At 53.5% G+C, this 16145-nt stretch overlaps 1 protein-coding gene across 9 annotated transcripts in view; it reads right to left on the reverse strand.

Annotated features, from left to right (window-relative positions):
• The window catches only part of KMT2C (lysine methyltransferase 2C), a 146194-nt gene that overhangs the window by 23237 nt on the left and 106812 nt on the right, over positions 1-16145 (reverse strand). For all 9 annotated transcript variants that reach the window (XR_009551263.1, XM_060196824.1, XM_060196823.1 and 6 more), the window contains 6 exons: positions 15653-15945; positions 11817-13624; positions 8960-9071; positions 4430-4508; positions 2805-2868; positions 770-1002 (listed from right to left, as the gene is read on the reverse strand). Coding sequence is in view for 8 of the 9 variants with exons in the window: in XM_060196824.1 (XP_060052807.1) it covers positions 770-1002; positions 2805-2868; positions 4430-4508; positions 8960-9071; positions 11817-13624; positions 15653-15945 (2589 nt within the window). In the remaining variant the exon portion in view is untranslated. The remainder of the gene's footprint in view (positions 1-769; positions 1003-2804; positions 2869-4429; positions 4509-8959; positions 9072-11816; positions 13625-15652; positions 15946-16145) is intronic.

A 16145-nucleotide genomic window follows, 5' to 3' on the forward strand; every position in this document is an offset into this window, starting at 1 on the left:
AGACCCTAGTCCTCCGACATGAGCAGGTGAGTTGGCTCCTGGCTCCACGGATCAATGTGCCTTAGGAGCAAAATCTTAGGACAGAAACAGGTGTGAAAAAGCAGCAGCTAGTGGCCCAAACTCTAGCTCCGGTCTCCCCGGGAAGCAGGGGCCAGCTCCCCGTGACAGTCTGCCTCGGACCTTCCGGCCGATGGAGAAAGCTCAGCACAGGACCTCAGAACAATCACTTGGCCTGTGCAGTGCAAGGACTCATTAATCTCCCTGCTGGGAGCTGCTGCCCGGGGGCCATGGGGCTGGGGGGCTGGCATCTCCCCTCTGAGATCGGTCTCACAGCTGTCCCTGTGGGGCAGCACATGGGCAAATTCACCACCGCAGGCAGCTTTTTCCCCCTTTTCTTTTTGACAGGACAGAGAGGAATTGACAGGAGAGGAGAAGATAGAGAGGGGCGCTTCCCTCAAGGGACCCTGGTCCTCTGAGCATGGTGGCATGTGCATCAACTGGGTACAGTATTGGCTAGGCCCTGGGACACCTTTCTCAGAGAGAGGGAGGGAGGGAGGGGCAGAGAGGGGCTGGGGAGAGACTCTCATGTGAGAGAGCCTGAGAGAAAACACCAGGCAACAGCAGCTCCCCCGTTGGCGGTGTCTGGGCTCCAGCCAGGGCTGTGCGCACAGCAAGGCAGGCGTGCTGCCCACTGAGCAGTATCTTGCTGCCACTGGACGCACGTCACTGTCGCATGTGTGCAGGGAGTGGCAGGTCCGGGTGTGCCCACCTGCTCCAGCTGTTTCTGCACCACGTTCTGCTGCTCCGTCACGTGCTTGAGCTGCTCGGCATCCTCCTCCGGGAACTCCCGGCCCGCTTTCTTGGCTGTGCGCTGCTTGGCGGAGAGGGCCTTTTTGCATTTCCTGTGGGCACCGATTTTCTCCTCCAGGTACTTCTGCTGCATCTGAAGAAGCTGCTGGGTCTCCTGGAGCCATTCTTCGTACTGCTTACGCTGCGAGTCGTCTGAGGAGGGAACGGGAACGTGGACCGTGTCAGTCCTCTGAAGAGCCCGCCATCGTGAAAGCACACAGGCCCGTTCTGACGGTGCTGTGAGAGCCTGTCTCTCTGAGGAAGCTACAGGGCTCCAGCTCACAGGACAGGGGTTGGCGTCACCCTGCAGTCCTTCATTTCAAAGCTCTCATCTGCTCAACCACCAAATCCTCTGACCTACGAGTCAAGCTGTATAATGTTACCTGTGGAGTTTATAAGCTCGATGGTACAGAAACCCGACCGAGGCCCAGCGCGGGGGTCGGCTAGGTAGCACTTCCCATGGGAGGATCCCAAGTTCAAAATATCCCCCCCAAACCCCCCCCCCACCCGTTTCTTAAAAGTGAGAAAAGATCCTCAACTTGGAGGGGGACAACTGCGACTGTTGAGAAAGGACCAATCCGGAGCCTACGTCTTTCTCCCCTTCCCAATGCCAACATCGCTGCGCTGAGGGCACGCTACTGGAGGGCACGTGACAGCAGAGGGCTGCTGTCACGAGTGTATGTGTCACCTCACTTACGGAGGGTGACACCGAGCTCTTATGAGTTTTGCCATGTAAACTTTGTAAAGGAGCCAAGTGAGGGAGTCATTAAGCAAGTCACAGCGTCTCCACGTCTACGGCCTCCAGCACTGTCTCCCACACCAGTCATGGCCCCTCGTTTGGGACCGCCGTTCCGTCTCCGTTCACTGAGGGAACGTTACTTTGCCGAGGCCAATACCCCACTCCCCGGCCCCTGGCCCCTGCCCCCTGCTTCTAGGGTGGCGGAATTCTGACTATACCTTGGGACTCACTACAAAAGACAGAGAGATGAATAAATACAATTCCAAGAAGGACATTAGCTGAAAAATCACATCAATGGAAACAGAATATTGTCATACAGTTAAGAATCTAACCAAAGCCAATTGGCAGCACAGTGAAGCCAGAAAAAGCCAGTTGGTTTGCAGCAGTCTGCGTGCTTTTAACGCAAATGTGTATTCAAATTGGAGTAAGATTGAATGCAGGGGTAATTCCAAAAGGTCAGACTTTGGGTTTGTGCCTAAACCCAGAAGTTCCAGTCCACGTATGAACTTGCAATCTAGTCTAGTCAATTTGAGGGACATTTGTCAAGAACAGGCTTTTTCACAAGAGTTCAGAAGTTCTGCTTCTGGTAGAATGAGACCTACCTACCGCAAGGAAAGCCTTTCTGGTTTCTGGAACCAGGAGAGCAGAGGTGAGCAAAATGAAAAATAACGGTGAAGAAAAAGTTAGCTAAACAGTCTGGAGATTTCAGAAAGGTTCAGTCTGGGGAGGACTTTCACTGCTATCCTGAACCGCCTTGGGACCCCTGAGGCTGACGCGAGACTCCAGCGGCGGGCGGGAGTCCTGCATTCCCGGCCTTCACACCATGCTGCCAGCCCGACTGAGTTCTGGGCCTACTCCCTTGGGTGCCTGGTCACTCGGGCCGACAGTCAGTAGATCGAGAAGTGGTTAAGTGCTACAGACTGCAGAGTCGCCCGAGCTACATACAAAACCAGCAAGAACAACACTGAAGAGAAAGGGGCGGGGGCCTTTTCTGTCCTAAGTCTATTTAAATGCTTCCAACTATCATTCTTCATGCAGGGGGGGAGGGGGAGCCACGGAAACACATGCCTTGAAGAAGAGACCCCTGGCTGGGCAGCGGTGCTCCATGAGAGATGAGGGCACCTGCACTTAGAGACTGCTCGGCTACAGAAGACGGTGAGTATAGTGCAGACAAGCAACCCCCAGAGAACACGGAACTTATTAGATTTATACTTACTGACAAAGCCTGGACCAAAATTTGGAGGATTAGGCCTAGAAATCTGATGTGTTATACTGCCATCCTAAAATAAGTAAAATTTACAAATAGGTTTATTCCACATTTCAGTCAAAGGGGGGAAAACTTCTTAAAAAGAAAGAAAAAGAAATGGAAGGGGGGGGAACTAATTGTCTATGACATCTTTAAAATCTTGAATTTTTGAGAAGAGTAGATTTGATTTATTGGTAACAATCTAATTTTTGACACGTTATAACACTCTGAACTGTTGCTTTTTATAGACTTCAGTTGAAAAACAACAATGCTTGAGGTAAGGGATTATTCTTCAAAAATATAAAAGTCAGGCGAATCTAATAATGTTAGTACCTAGTTAGAGAGTCACACAGGACTTTCTTTTAAAATTTTTTTCTAAGACTGCTTTGTTGATGAACCCTACCTGGCCTCTTCTGCGACTAAGACCTGTTCCAGATGTACTGAATTTCACTCAACAAAGAAAAACAAAGTTTTTCACCAACAAGAACCAGTTTTTCTAATGTATACAACAAAACAAATGAAAAGTAATAAAAAATTGCAATGCTAACTTTCTATTCTAAGTTCTAGGAACTGTAAGCTGATCAAATGACTCGATACTTCCAGAGGGGTTAAATAAAAGTCATTAAAGCCTCACAATTCCGGGCAACTGCCTGATAAATAAAACCAGCCTGACAGAGATGTCTGCTGTGTGGCCTTGTGCTGTGGTCTTATGAGACATGAGCTATCTAGAAGGTAGCGACTGTGGAGCCCAAAGCCAGGACGCACTCCACAAAGTGCCAGGGACACTGCAAAAGCAGATTCTGTGGCATCTGACTAGAGAATTTGCCCCGGGCGGAGCGGACTGAAAGGCATGAAGCTATATGCTCTTTCCACTGCCCCAGAGAGCACCCCTTTCCCATAATGACGAGCATGCAGTCATCAGCGTGAGACTCTGAAACAAAGCTGGCATTCAGGACGTCCCACAAAGCCATACCACAGGGACTTCACATTTGTCATTAAGCAAACACTTAGGGAGGAAAAATCAGCAAAGAAACACACTTAATAAGTGAGTGGTTTTTAAATGTCCTGGCTATAACCTGACACTACATGCTTAAGTATTTATATTGGGCTGTCAGAAAACTCGTGACGGATTTATATATATATATTTTTTTCAAATGCAAAAACGCATCGTGACACTGCCAATAGCCCAATATTGAGAAGTATGATGAGTGCTGTAAATGTATTAAAAAAAAAAGCAAATTATTCCAGGGAATAGCAGAGTACAGCTGTGCAAACACTACTGTCATAATTGGTATTTCCTACCGTTTCCAAGTCTGAAACTGCCTGGATTAGCATGGAAGCAGAGGCCCCGCGAACGCCTTTCTGCTTAAGACTAAGTCAAGCAAAAGCTCCGGGAACTTGGCTCCCCTGCAGCCGGCCCTCCACCCTTGCGCCCGGCTGCCTGCAGACCCGCCTGGCTGGTCTCTGCTCTGAGCAGCACCGGACGCCGCTGCTCTGAGTGGGGGCCGTGCGGCAGCGTCTGAAGCTCCCACCTAGGAGCTTTCTAGGAGTGAGTGACCCGTGTACAGAGCAGGGTGCCGAGCGAGCAGTGATACCTGAGGGGTCGCCTGTGGCAGGAGGCTCTGGCCGTCAGTGTTCTGTGCTCCTGTCACCCCCTGTCCCATGAAGGGGAACCTGTGAAAGGAGGAACCAAGGGTCACACAGCGGACAGCTGAGGCAGGCACGGCAGGAGGCAGCAGTCGCCCTTTCTCCCAAGTGTCCTTCACCGAGCCACCTCCGACAGACCCTGCGTGGCCACTTGCAATCCTGCTACACTCCATGGTCTCTTAACTGAGCTCACTATAGGTGTTTTTTTTTTTTTTTTTTTTAACTCTATCATCGGGCAGAGACATAGAAAGTGAGAGGAGAGGGGGAGATAGAGAAGGACAGAGACAGAGAGACACCTGCAGCCTTGCTTCAACACTCACGAAGCTTTCCCTCTGCAGGTGGGGAGCTGGGGCTTGAACCTGGGTCCTTGCGCACTGTAGCGTGAGCACTTAACCAGGTGCGCCAGCAACTGCCCATAATGAGGGGATTTGAGGCAGTTAAAAAAAAAAAACAAAACAAAAAGCAAAAAAAAACGCCACCTGGACTAACCCAGAGGCATACTCGGTTCTCTGCTCAGAATGGCAAGTCCACTGGACAAAAAACATCCCAATGGCATAGCTTCATTCATAAATTCTGAGGAAATCATCTCTTACTCTGTCTTGAAAAGCTAACCGACAGATTAGATATTTTGTATTCTGAAGCTGACATGTCCCCAGAAGTTTCATATGTTTTTGAACATTTCTACATCTGTTAAAAAGCAAATCGGAAACTGACCAGTGACAAAGAAAGTCTGTGAGGTTAAAAACACCCGCCAGTCCTTCTAAACTGCAGAGAACTCCTTCAGCGCTGCAGAGAGTTCCCAGAAGATGGGCTGCTCAGCGGAGACATGCAGCCGGGACTGAACAACAGTAGCTTGCACTCGAGACTCACAGCGCTCGGAGGCCAAACCGAACGCACAGGCTCCACATCTGACTTGGGCTGCGGGTCAGCTTCTGAATCTACTTCGCAGCATCTCTCAATTCTTTCCCCAGGTTTGAACTGATCTACTGGTCACCACAGTCCTAGTATAAATGTGCTCGCTCTCTCTCCACCACCAGGGTTCTCTTTTATTAGTGGCATTTTAAAAGACTTTATTTATTAATGAGAAAGAGAGGCGGAGAGAGAGGGAGAATCAGACATCACTGTGCTGCCGGGGTTTGAACTCAGTGCCTGAGAGTCCAGTGCTGCTGCCAGGATTCTCACTGGGGCTTGGTGCTGGTGCTACAACCCACTGTTCTGACGGCCATATTTCCTTCCTTCCTTCTCCCTCTCCATCTTCTACTTTATTGGCTAGGACAGAGAGAAATTGAGAGAGGAGGAGGAGGAGATGGAGAAAGACACCTGCAGACCTCTTCGCCACTTGTGAAGCTTCCCTCCTGTCCTGCAGGTGGGGAATGAGGGCTTGAACCCTGGTCCTTGTGCACAATGTGGCCGCCCAACCCTGACATGATCTCATAATCAAACCATCTCCCGACATCAGGGGCTGGCAAGCTGTTCACCCGGCAGAGGGCACATGTTCCCAGCGTACACGTTCAGTCTCTCTCTCCTCTCTGTCTGAGTCTCTCACCCACTACGATAAAACTATGGTCATAAGGAGTGCTGGACTCGTTCAGGCACCCTTGTGGAGAAATAGCTGGTGATAATGAAAACAAAACAAAACAAACAAGAACAAAGTATCTGACTACCACCCTAGCCTCTGGCTATTTTAGGGAGCCGTGTCCACTCACTCCAAACACTCAGGAGCCCTGAGAGGGCAGTGGTTCTGTCTGAGGTCCAGCCTCTTCAACACCGGGGTCAAACAAACTCTGCTTCGCTGGCTGGGCGTGGCCCTGCCGTTACTTCCCGGCGAAAGCTCTCTACCGCACAGACTCTTCATCACTGAAGCTCATCCCTGCTTTGAAGTTGGGATGGTGATCTGACTGCTAAATTTAGAAGTAAACATGCAATGGTTTTCAAATGTTACGCTATCCCAGAAATAGCAGATTGCTGTTAGAATACTGTTTGAGGGGCTGGGCTGGGCTGGGCGGGAAAAGCTTCACGGGTGGTGGAGCAGGGCTTCAAGTGTCTGTCTCTCTCCCTCTCAATTTCTGGCTGTCTCTAGCTAATAAATAAATAAATAACTTTTAAAAATACTATGTTTTCAATCTCTCTCTCTCTCTCCCTCTCTGTCCTAAGAAGGAATGCAAAGGTTTCTGGGGAAGTCAGAAAAGGTCAGGACGCAGCAACCACCTCTGTGATGGCGGCATGTGGGTAGGAAGATGCCCAGTGAGGAGACCTCTCTAGCATCCACTAAGTCCATTTTGAGTTCAACAGTGGGTCTTGGGGGCTGGGCGGTAGCACCGTGGGTTAAGCGTACGTGGCGCAAAGCACAAGGACCGGCCGCGTAAGGATCCTGGTTCGAGCCCCCAGCTCCCCACCTGCAGGGGAGTCGCTCCACAAGTGGTGAAGCAGGTCTGCAGGTGTCTGTCTTTCTCTCCCCTCTCTGTCTTCCCCTCCTCTCTCCATTTCTCTCCTATCCAACAACAACAGCAGTAACAATAATGATAACAATAAACATGATAAACAACAAAAGGGAAAAAATAGCCTCCAGGAGCAGTGGATTTGTAGTGCAGGCACAGAGACTACTCTGGAGGCAAAAAAAAAAAAAAAAAAAAAAAGTGGGTCTTAGCCAGTCCCCAACAGTTGAAAAGAAATACAGCTTTTTAAGATCCCTAAAAGATCAGAAATACTTTCTTAAATTCATGTAGATTTTATACTCAGTTCTATTATTATTTATAATTTTAATTTTTTTAATTACCACCAGGGTTACCACTGGGGCTTGGTGCCAGCATTATGAATCCACCACTCCTGGTGGCCATAATTCTCCTGTTTTTCTTTTTTCTATCTTTATTTTTGACAGGATGGAAAAAAACTTGGGGGGGGGGGGAGGGAGACAGAGAAAGACACCTGCAGACCTGCTTCCCCTGAACCTGTCTCCCCTGCAGTGGAGAGCAGGGGCCTCCCACAGCCCTGTCATTCAACGACTGTGTGAGGAAGTAGCTGGGAGGCCCAGAGACTGTGCCTGCTCTGCCAACAATTCCCAAACAGCAACATGCAGACGACAACCCCCCATGCTTACAGCCTCATCTCCTAGGTCTCCGGTTGAGGAAAGGAATCCGGACTCTGTCTTTCCCATTGGTCAGAGCACTGATCAGCTCTGCTGTATGCGGGTGCCGGGGACTGATCCTGGGGCCCTGGTACACTGACAGCGGCACTGTCTCTCTGGACTAAGGAAGCCGCCTTTCTTTGAAAAGACAAGAACAGCTACGTGGCAGTCTCTGCCAGCCAGGGGCTCACGACCTGAACCTGAGAAGCACTGCTATGTGGCTTTGTGACTGAGCGTACTACAGCAGGTGTCCGGAAAGTCAGGATGCAGTTTTTGTTTTGTTTTTGCTTAGAAAAACACTGTAAGGGGGCCGGGTGGTGGCGCACCGGGCTGAGCGCACACGCCAGAGCGCCCAAGGACCCAGGCTCAAGCCCCACGCCGTCCCCACCTGCAGGAGAAAAAGCATCACGAGTGAAGCAGGGCTGTAGGTGTCTCTGTCTCCCTCACTATCTCTCCTTCCTCTTGATTTCTGGTTGTCTCTATCAAATAAAGATAATGAAAAAAAGAAAACCAGAAAAAATACACTGTGACTTTTCCAACAACCCAAGCTTTTCCTCTAGCTGCAGAGGGCCAGATGGCCCCTGCAGACTTCTAGAAAGCCTGCTTACTGCCTGACGGGGAAAGGCTTACACAGCCCAACCCTGGGCATGCAAAGCCCTCTTCGCTGGCCCCCTTGAGATCAAACTCACCAAGGTAGGGGTGCTGGTTCTAGAACTGGATCACTCGATATCTTTAGCAGAACACCTTACTCATTCCTTGGAACTGTTCTTTTTTTTAAATTTTTTTTATTTTATGAAAACCCCCCACAGGCTTAAATACATTTTCTTAACGCACTAGTTTAATTCCTCTTTCCCTGTTTATTTCCTCTCTTCATCTATTTGGGACTACAAACTGTGCTCAAGGAGCTTGCAGTTCCCGGAAACTACGCTAAAGGGATTTAAAGAGCAGACACTTGAGTGCCTGATGACGTCAATCTTGCACAGCTCCCTGGGACGTTTTCCTGGGCTTGTCCTGAACCTGAAGGGAAATCAAGTCTCGCCCTTCTGCAGCAGTTTGCAGTGGGCCCTACTTGGCGGACGTCACAGTGGTGGGAGTGGCTCACTGTCCACCGAAAGCAGATAGAGTTTGAGGAGTGACTCTGCTTTTCCTAGGAGCTAGCCACATTCACCCTACCGCTCCCTTTTCTTCTCTTTTTTCTCTTGTTCCCTTCTCATCATTTTCCCTAGAGCACTGTTGAGCTCTGTAGTACAGTGGTTCAGGGGACTGAGCTGGGGACCTCTGGAGTGTGCGTCACCACTATGCTGCCTCCCCCTCTTCCGGCTGAACAGAGACAGCGAGGGTCACCCGCACCTACCTGCTCATAACCATGGGAGGCATGCCCATGCTGTTTTGTACCATTACTTTGTTTATGCCTTTGAGGGCCACCATTTTGGCTTTCATAATAGGATCGGTAATCGCATCGAAATCTAAAGGACAACAAACAGATTTTAAAGTCAGTTTCACACAGATCGTTACGGGAGACGCTGTAACCATCGCAAGCACTAGGACTTATAGATCTATAACCCTTACCAGGCGTTATTGTAGTTTCTATACTAGACATGAAATCATCGTGAATTTAATCCCATCTAATGAGCTATCATTGAAGCAGCCATGCATACCTTCAGCTGACAAGAATTCAAACAAGAGTACCAGGTTCGAGGGAAGAAATAGCGATAATCTGAAGCAATGCAATTACTTTTCATCCTCATCTTTGCAAAGGGATTCCGGTTTTGTAAGGCATGTAACATCACAACTGGGAATCTAAGGTATTCCACTAACTGGCCTTAGTATTCAGAAGAAAGCATTCTTGGACTGCATCCTAGATATTGTAAGCACCCAGGCATCTTTCACATACATGTTAATGTACGTTCTAAGCAAGACAGGCACCTAGCAGGCTTTTCTTTAACCAAGATGCGATTAGAAAACAAACAAAAAAAAGAAGTTTTCTGTTTGAGTCACAGGCTCCCCACCTGCAGGGGGTCGTAGTAACACAAGCTGTGAAGCTGGTCTGCTGGTCTCTCTCTCTCCCTATCTTCCCCATCCCTCTCAATTTCTCTGTCTTATATAAAAAAAAAATAATAAAATGGCCACAGGAGCAGTGGACTTGTAGTGTAGGCACTGAGCCCCGGCGATGGCCCTGGAGGGGAACAAAACAAAAAAAAAGTTTTCTAGTGGTCTGGAGGTATTAAGGATTGAGGTCCCGAGTTCCATCCAAGACAGCACATGTACCAGGGTGGCGTCTGGTTCTTTCTCTCTCTCCTCCTATCTTTCTCACTAATAAGTAAGTGAAACATTTATTTTAAAAAAAGAAAGAAGCTTTCTATATACAAAAAAAAAAAAAAAAAAACCATTTTACAAAGACTTATTCTGTAAAAAGGACATTGTCTTGGGGCAGAGCAGGATGCACTATGTGGAGAGACTCAGGTTTGAGACCACACTCCTCACCTGCAGGGGGAAGCTTCACGAGTGGTGAAGCAAGTCTGCATATATCTCTCTCTCTCCTATCTCCCTCACTCCCTCAGTTTTTCTCTGGTCAGTCTAATAAAAAAAAAAAAAAAAGCAAATAAAAAAAGGGAAAAAATGCTGGAAGTGGCGGATTCATAGAGCCAGCCAGCAGTGACACTGGTGGCAATAAAAACAAAAAAAAGGGGGGTGGGGATGACAGTGTCTTTGGGTCCATCCTCCGTGACTCTAGTACCCTCCTTGGTCACGCAGGTGAGCCAGCACACAAGACACAGCCTCCGCTGTGCCAGAGGAAGTGCCGTGGCCAACCTGTCTCTGCTCTAAAATATCAACCCAGAGCTGTGAAGCCCCAGCAAAGACCCCCCCAAAAATAATGAAAATATTAAAAAAAAAAAAAAAAAAGAGAAGCAAAAAGAAAAAAAATCAAAAAACCCTTTTGTTCCTGTTGGCAGTGCCTCAGCCATAAAGGACAGCTGCCGAGGTCAGCCACTTAGAACTCTCAGCCTCTGGAGTTGCAGGAAGACCAAACTGAAGTGCTTCTGCCTAAAAGCTGGAGGGAGAGACAGACAGCCTGGGGGCGGCGAGCCCTGTCACCATAACCAAAGTGAGCCCAGTCAACCTAACCCCTGTGAGCCCTGTCACCATAATCACAAAGAGACCTGTCACCCTAACCGCAATGAGCCCTGTCACCCTAACCCCTGTCACCCTAACCCGGTTGAGCCCTGTCACCTTAACCCGTCACCCTAACCCCAGCAAGCCCTGTCACCCTAACCCCTGTGAGCCCTGTCACCCTAACCACAGTGCGCCCTGTCAACCTAACCACAGTGCGCCCTGTCAACCTAACCACAGTGAGCCCTGTCACCCTAACCCCAGTGAGCCCTGTCACCCTAACCCCAGTGAGCCCTGTCACTCTAACCCCAGAGAGCCCTGTGACCCTAAGCCCAGAGAGCCCTATCACCCTACCCCAGAGAGCCCTGTCACACTAACCCCAGTGAGCCCTGTCACCCTAACCCCAGAGAGCCCTATCACCCTACCCCAGAGAGCCCTGTCACACTAACCCCAGTGAGCCCTGTCACCCTAACCCCAGAGAGCCCAGTCACCCTACACAAGAGAGCGCTGTCACCCTAACCACAGTGAGCCCTGTCACCCTAACCCCAGAGAGCCCAGTCACCCTACATAAGAGAACGCTGTCACCCTAACCCCGGTGAGCCCTGTCACCCTAACCGCAGGGAGCCCCATCACCCTAACCCCAGCGAGCCCTGTCACCCTAACCCCGGCGAGCCCTGTCACCCTAACCCCAGAGAGCCCTGTCACCCTAACCACAGTGAGCCCTGTCACCCTAACCCCGGCGAGCCCTGTCACCCTAACCCCGGTGAGCCCTGTCACCCTACCCCAGAGAGCCCCATCACCCTAACCCTGGCGAGCCCTGTCACCCTAACCCCAGTGAGCCCTGTCACCTTAACCCAGAGAGCCCTGTCACCCGAACCCCTGTGAACCCTGTCACCCTAACCCCAGTGAGCCCTGTCACCTTAACCCAGAGAGCCCTGTCACCCTAACCCAGAGAGCCCTGTCACCAGAACCCCTGTGAACCCTGTCACCCTGACCCCGGCGAGCCCTGTCACCCTACCCCGGCGAGCCCTGTCACCCTGACCCTGGCGAGCCCTGTCACCCTGACCCCGGCGGCAGGAAGCGGGAAGCGGTGGCCCTACCGAAGTTGGGGAAGAAGGAGGGCTCGGAGCGCTGGCGGATCATGGCCTGCATCTGCCGCTGCTGCTGCTGCTCCTGTCTCTCCTGGTCCAGCAGGTCCTGTAGCAGCAGCGGCTGCTCCTCCAGCAGGAGAGGCCGCTCCCGGCCCTGCTGCGCCAGCGGCAGGGGGGGCACGAGCGGCGGGCCGGGCTGGGGGGCAGGGTTCCCGGCCCCAAAGCCAGGGGTGACCACCGCGGGCTGACTCTGGAGGAACCCGGGGGGCACTGGCACAGCCTGGGGGAAAGCGTGGCTCGCCCTGGAGACGGCTGCCACGCCCGGAGCCAGGGGGCTGTCCAGCACGGGCCCAGGCGGGGTCATCAGCGGGGGCGGCAGGCTGGGCGCTGGCTCGGAGGGCGAGGCCGGCACGGTGGGCGGCGGGGACCCCAGAGGCCTGGCGTCTGAACCATCTGGCTTCTCGGCGGCCAGGAGGCCAGACAGCACCGGGGTGGAGCTGCTCAGGCCGCAGGTGCCCGGCCCGTCCTCGGCCGGCAGCTGGGGGGCCCCGGGAGCCCGGTCCGAGCCAGAGCCAGAGCCGGAGCCGGCCGCATCCCCCTTGGCGTCGTCCCCAGGCCTCTTGGCCTCGCCAGCGGGCAGCGGCGTCCGGCCTCCCTCCTTGGTGTCCGTGAGCGCGGAGGCCTGGTGGCAGGGCGTGCCCGGGTCCCCCCTGCCCTCCTCGCTCCTCTCCGCCTCGCTGCGGGGCTCTGCTTTGGGCTTTGGAGAAGGCGCCTCCGTCTTTATCTCGCCGGCCGCCCCGTCGGGCTGCTTCCACAGCGCGGGGTCACCGGGAGCGGCCCCGTCGTCGTCCCCGTCCCCGTCCCTCTCTGTGGGCTCTGTGGGGGCGCACTGGTGGTCTAGCTTCTCGCCCACGGGGACGCCGAGGTCCAGCTCCTCGCTGAAGGCGCTCTTCTTATCCCCCAGGTCGAGCTCCGGGTCTGTGTAGGCGATGAGGTCGAACTCGCCCGCACGCAGGAGGTCCTCCAGGTTGGGGTCGTTGGTCTCCAGGCTGGCCAGCGTGTCCAGCTCGTCCCCCTTGCCGTCCTCCGCATCCAGGTTCAAGTTCTCTAGGTCGTCGTCGTCCAGGTCCTTGACCTCGACCCCTTCCAGGTCTTTCACGTCCAGGTCTTTCACAGAAGGGTCGTCGGGATCCAGCTTCTCCTCCAGGCCGTCGGGAGGCCGAGCGCCCAGCTGCAAGCCCTCGGGGGCCGCGGGGGCCGGCGCGGGCAGAGGGGCTTCGGGGAAGTCGCCCCCCAACGGGTGGCCCAGGGGCCGCACGAGCACGGCGGCGGCCGCGTGGGCAGAGTGGCCCTGCTCTTGCTGTGCCGGGGGCCGCGGGTCTAGGTGCGCGTGGGCAGGCGGCTGACTCGCCAGACCCGGGGGCGGTCTCCTCAAGGGCTCCGCCGCCGGTCTGGGGGCCGGGAAGTCCGGTCGGTGGAGGAAGCCCCCGTGCCTGGGGTGGGCAGGCGGCTCCAGCAGGCCGCCAGGGGGGGCGGCCGGGAAGGGTGGCCGGGGCCTGCCGTCCGGGGCTCGATGGCGCAGCTCGATGAAGGCCTGGCCCAGGATGTTGTGCTGCTGAAGCGGCAGCCCCTGCGGGGGGAAGTGCTGGGGGAGTCCGGCCTGGGCGCTCATCTGTGAGCTGCTCAGAGGCCTCGGCATGTCGGACGAGGACCTCCGTAGCTGCGGGGGGACGCGGGGCCCCTGCATCTGCTGCGGGGGCACCAGGAAGCGCTCCTGACTGGGCAGGGCGGCGGGACCGCCTCCGGGAAACCCAAACCTGCAAGGGAAAGAAACGCAGGCAGGCTGCACTGAAGGCCGCAGGGGTACGGGGTCACCAGTTACACTGATCCAAGGACAGGGCGAGAAGGGCCCTCCCATCGCTAGAGAGCAACAGTGGAACAGCCACGGCAAGAAACGTCCCGCCAAATGCCCCCCGGAGAACGCCACACCGGAGTCCTGTGCTAACGGGCCTCGCACACAAGTCAGAACAGCCGCCCACCACATGAAACCAGCCCTCCAGAAACAAGCACGCATCGGCTGAGGCTGGGTGGGCGCCTCTCTCTTTCTCGTAGAGGTTGGGGTCTGCCTAGAGGAAGACAGGCTGATTCATCTGCACGACGGCAGTGAGGACAGCAGGGAGTAAGAGGGAACTTCTGCACAGGGGGCTGGGCGGCGCGGCTGGTCAGGCGCACACAGTAGGAAGCACAAGGACCTGCGCAGGGATCCGGGTTCGAGCCCCTGCTCCCCACCTGCAGGGGAAACCTTCAGTCCTGCAGGGGCTCAAACAGGTCTGCAGGTGTCTCTCTGTCTCCCTCCCTATCTCCTCTCCCCTCTCAATTTCTCTGTCCTGTCCAATAAAATGATAAAAAAAAAAAAAATGGTCACCAGAAGCAGTGGATTCCTAGTACTGGCACTGAGCCCCAGTGATAACCCTGGAGGCAAATGAATAAACAAATAAAAGAGGGAACACATGGTAGGCCTCATCTAAAGATCTCTCAATGGGACCAGGGAGACAGCAGAGTGTTTAAGCAAAAGGGCCTTTCATGTCCGAGGCTCTGTGGTCCAAGGTTCAATCCTAGGCACTACCATAGCCAGATTCTGGTTTAAAGAGAAAAATTATTCCGGGCTAGTGAAATAGCTCTCTTTTTGAAAAAAAAAAAAAATCTTTATTGGGGGACTAATGTTTTACAGTTGACAAAATAGCTCACTTCTTTGTTCAGCTGTGAACCCAGCCCCACCACTGTAAAGGAAACTTTGGTCCTGCAGTCTCTGCCTCTCTATCTCTATCTTAAAAAAAAAAAGTCTAAATGGGGAGTCGGGCGGTAGCGCAGCGGGTTAAGCGCACGTGGTGCAAAGCGCAAGGACCAGCGTGAGGATCCCAGTTCGAGCCCCTGGCTCCCCACCTGCAGGGGAGTCGCTTCCCAGGCGGTGAAGCAGGTCTGCAGGTGTCTGTCTTTCTCTCCCCCTTTCTGTCTCCCCCTCCTCTCTCCATTTCTCTCTCTCCTATCCAACAATGACAACATCAACAACAACAAAAACAAAAAGGGAATAAATATTAAGAAAAAAGTCTAACTGAAGAAATTGCAGGACTCTTCTTACTATTTATACTAAAAATCAATGGATATCTATAAACAAACATCCAGCAAGGAGTTCACATTACAACAAACGGAGAAGAAAAACAGACAAGAGGGAGTCGGGCGGTGGTGCAGTGGGTTAAGCGCAGGTAGCGCAAAGCGCAGGGACCAGCGTAAAGATCCCGGTTCAAGCCCATCTCCCCACCTGCAGGGGAGTCGCTTCACAGGCAGTGAAGCAGGTCTGCAGGTGTCTGTCTTTCTCTCTCCCTCTCTGTCTTCCTCCTCCTCTCTCCATTGCTCTCTGTCCTATCCAACAACAACGACAACAATAACTACAACAATAAAACAATAAGGGCAACAAAAGGGAATAAATAAATAAATAAAATAAATATTAAAAAAGAAAGAAAACCAGACAAGTCAGGGAATGACAGGGGCATGGAGAGGGGGGCCTGAAATCCTGCCTCCCAAACGCTGACAGAGCTGGGGAAAGTCCTGGAAGGCCAACAGCCCAGCGAGGGGGGAGCTTTCCACAGATCTTTACAAGACGGAAGCATCTCACACATGCCGCCCCGGAGGCTGTGGCTGAGGAAGGTGCTTGCCGGCTAGTGGCTTACTGCACCGCGGAGACTCCCGCACTGAACAAATCTGAGTGTCTTTAGAGTTCCTTGACTTGAGTCAGAAGAGCGACCCCCGCCCGGCCACGCCCGCTGCCCGCCCCTCCCGGGGTTCACCTGAATCCGTGAGGCCTCAGGCCCGCCACAGAGACTTCAGGAGGGTAGGGCCCTCGCGAGTCCTTTGGAAACATGGCGTATCTGGGTCCCAAGGGAGGGACAGCGGGGGCCCTGAGGCTGCCGGGGTAGGGGGGTGGGGGCCGCGTGAAGGGCTGGGCCACGGCCTCGGGCTGCCAGTGCTGCAGGGCGCCGGGGTGGGGCGCTGCTGCGGGCTCCTGCGCGCTCCTGTCCTGCCGGTTGGCCATCTTCTTCTGCTGCTGCTGCTGCAGGATGATCTCACGCAGCTTCTGCCTCTGCGGGAAGAACAGCTCACTGGGGTTTCCAGGGGCCAGTGGGCCTGGGGTCCTGGGGCTCCCACCAGGCGACGTTAAGACGTCACGACCCAGTTGGCATGTGGCCAAAGAGGTGGGAAAGACTGAGTGTGTGTGTGGGGGGGCGTGCCACAGGCAGGTAGGCAGAGCGCAGGGCTTGCAGAAGGGGGGCCCCGAGCCCG

Source organism: Erinaceus europaeus, chromosome 8 (genome assembly GCF_950295315.1).
Source record: "Erinaceus europaeus chromosome 8, mEriEur2.1, whole genome shotgun sequence".
Classification (NCBI taxonomy): domain Eukaryota; kingdom Metazoa; phylum Chordata; class Mammalia; order Eulipotyphla; family Erinaceidae; genus Erinaceus; species Erinaceus europaeus.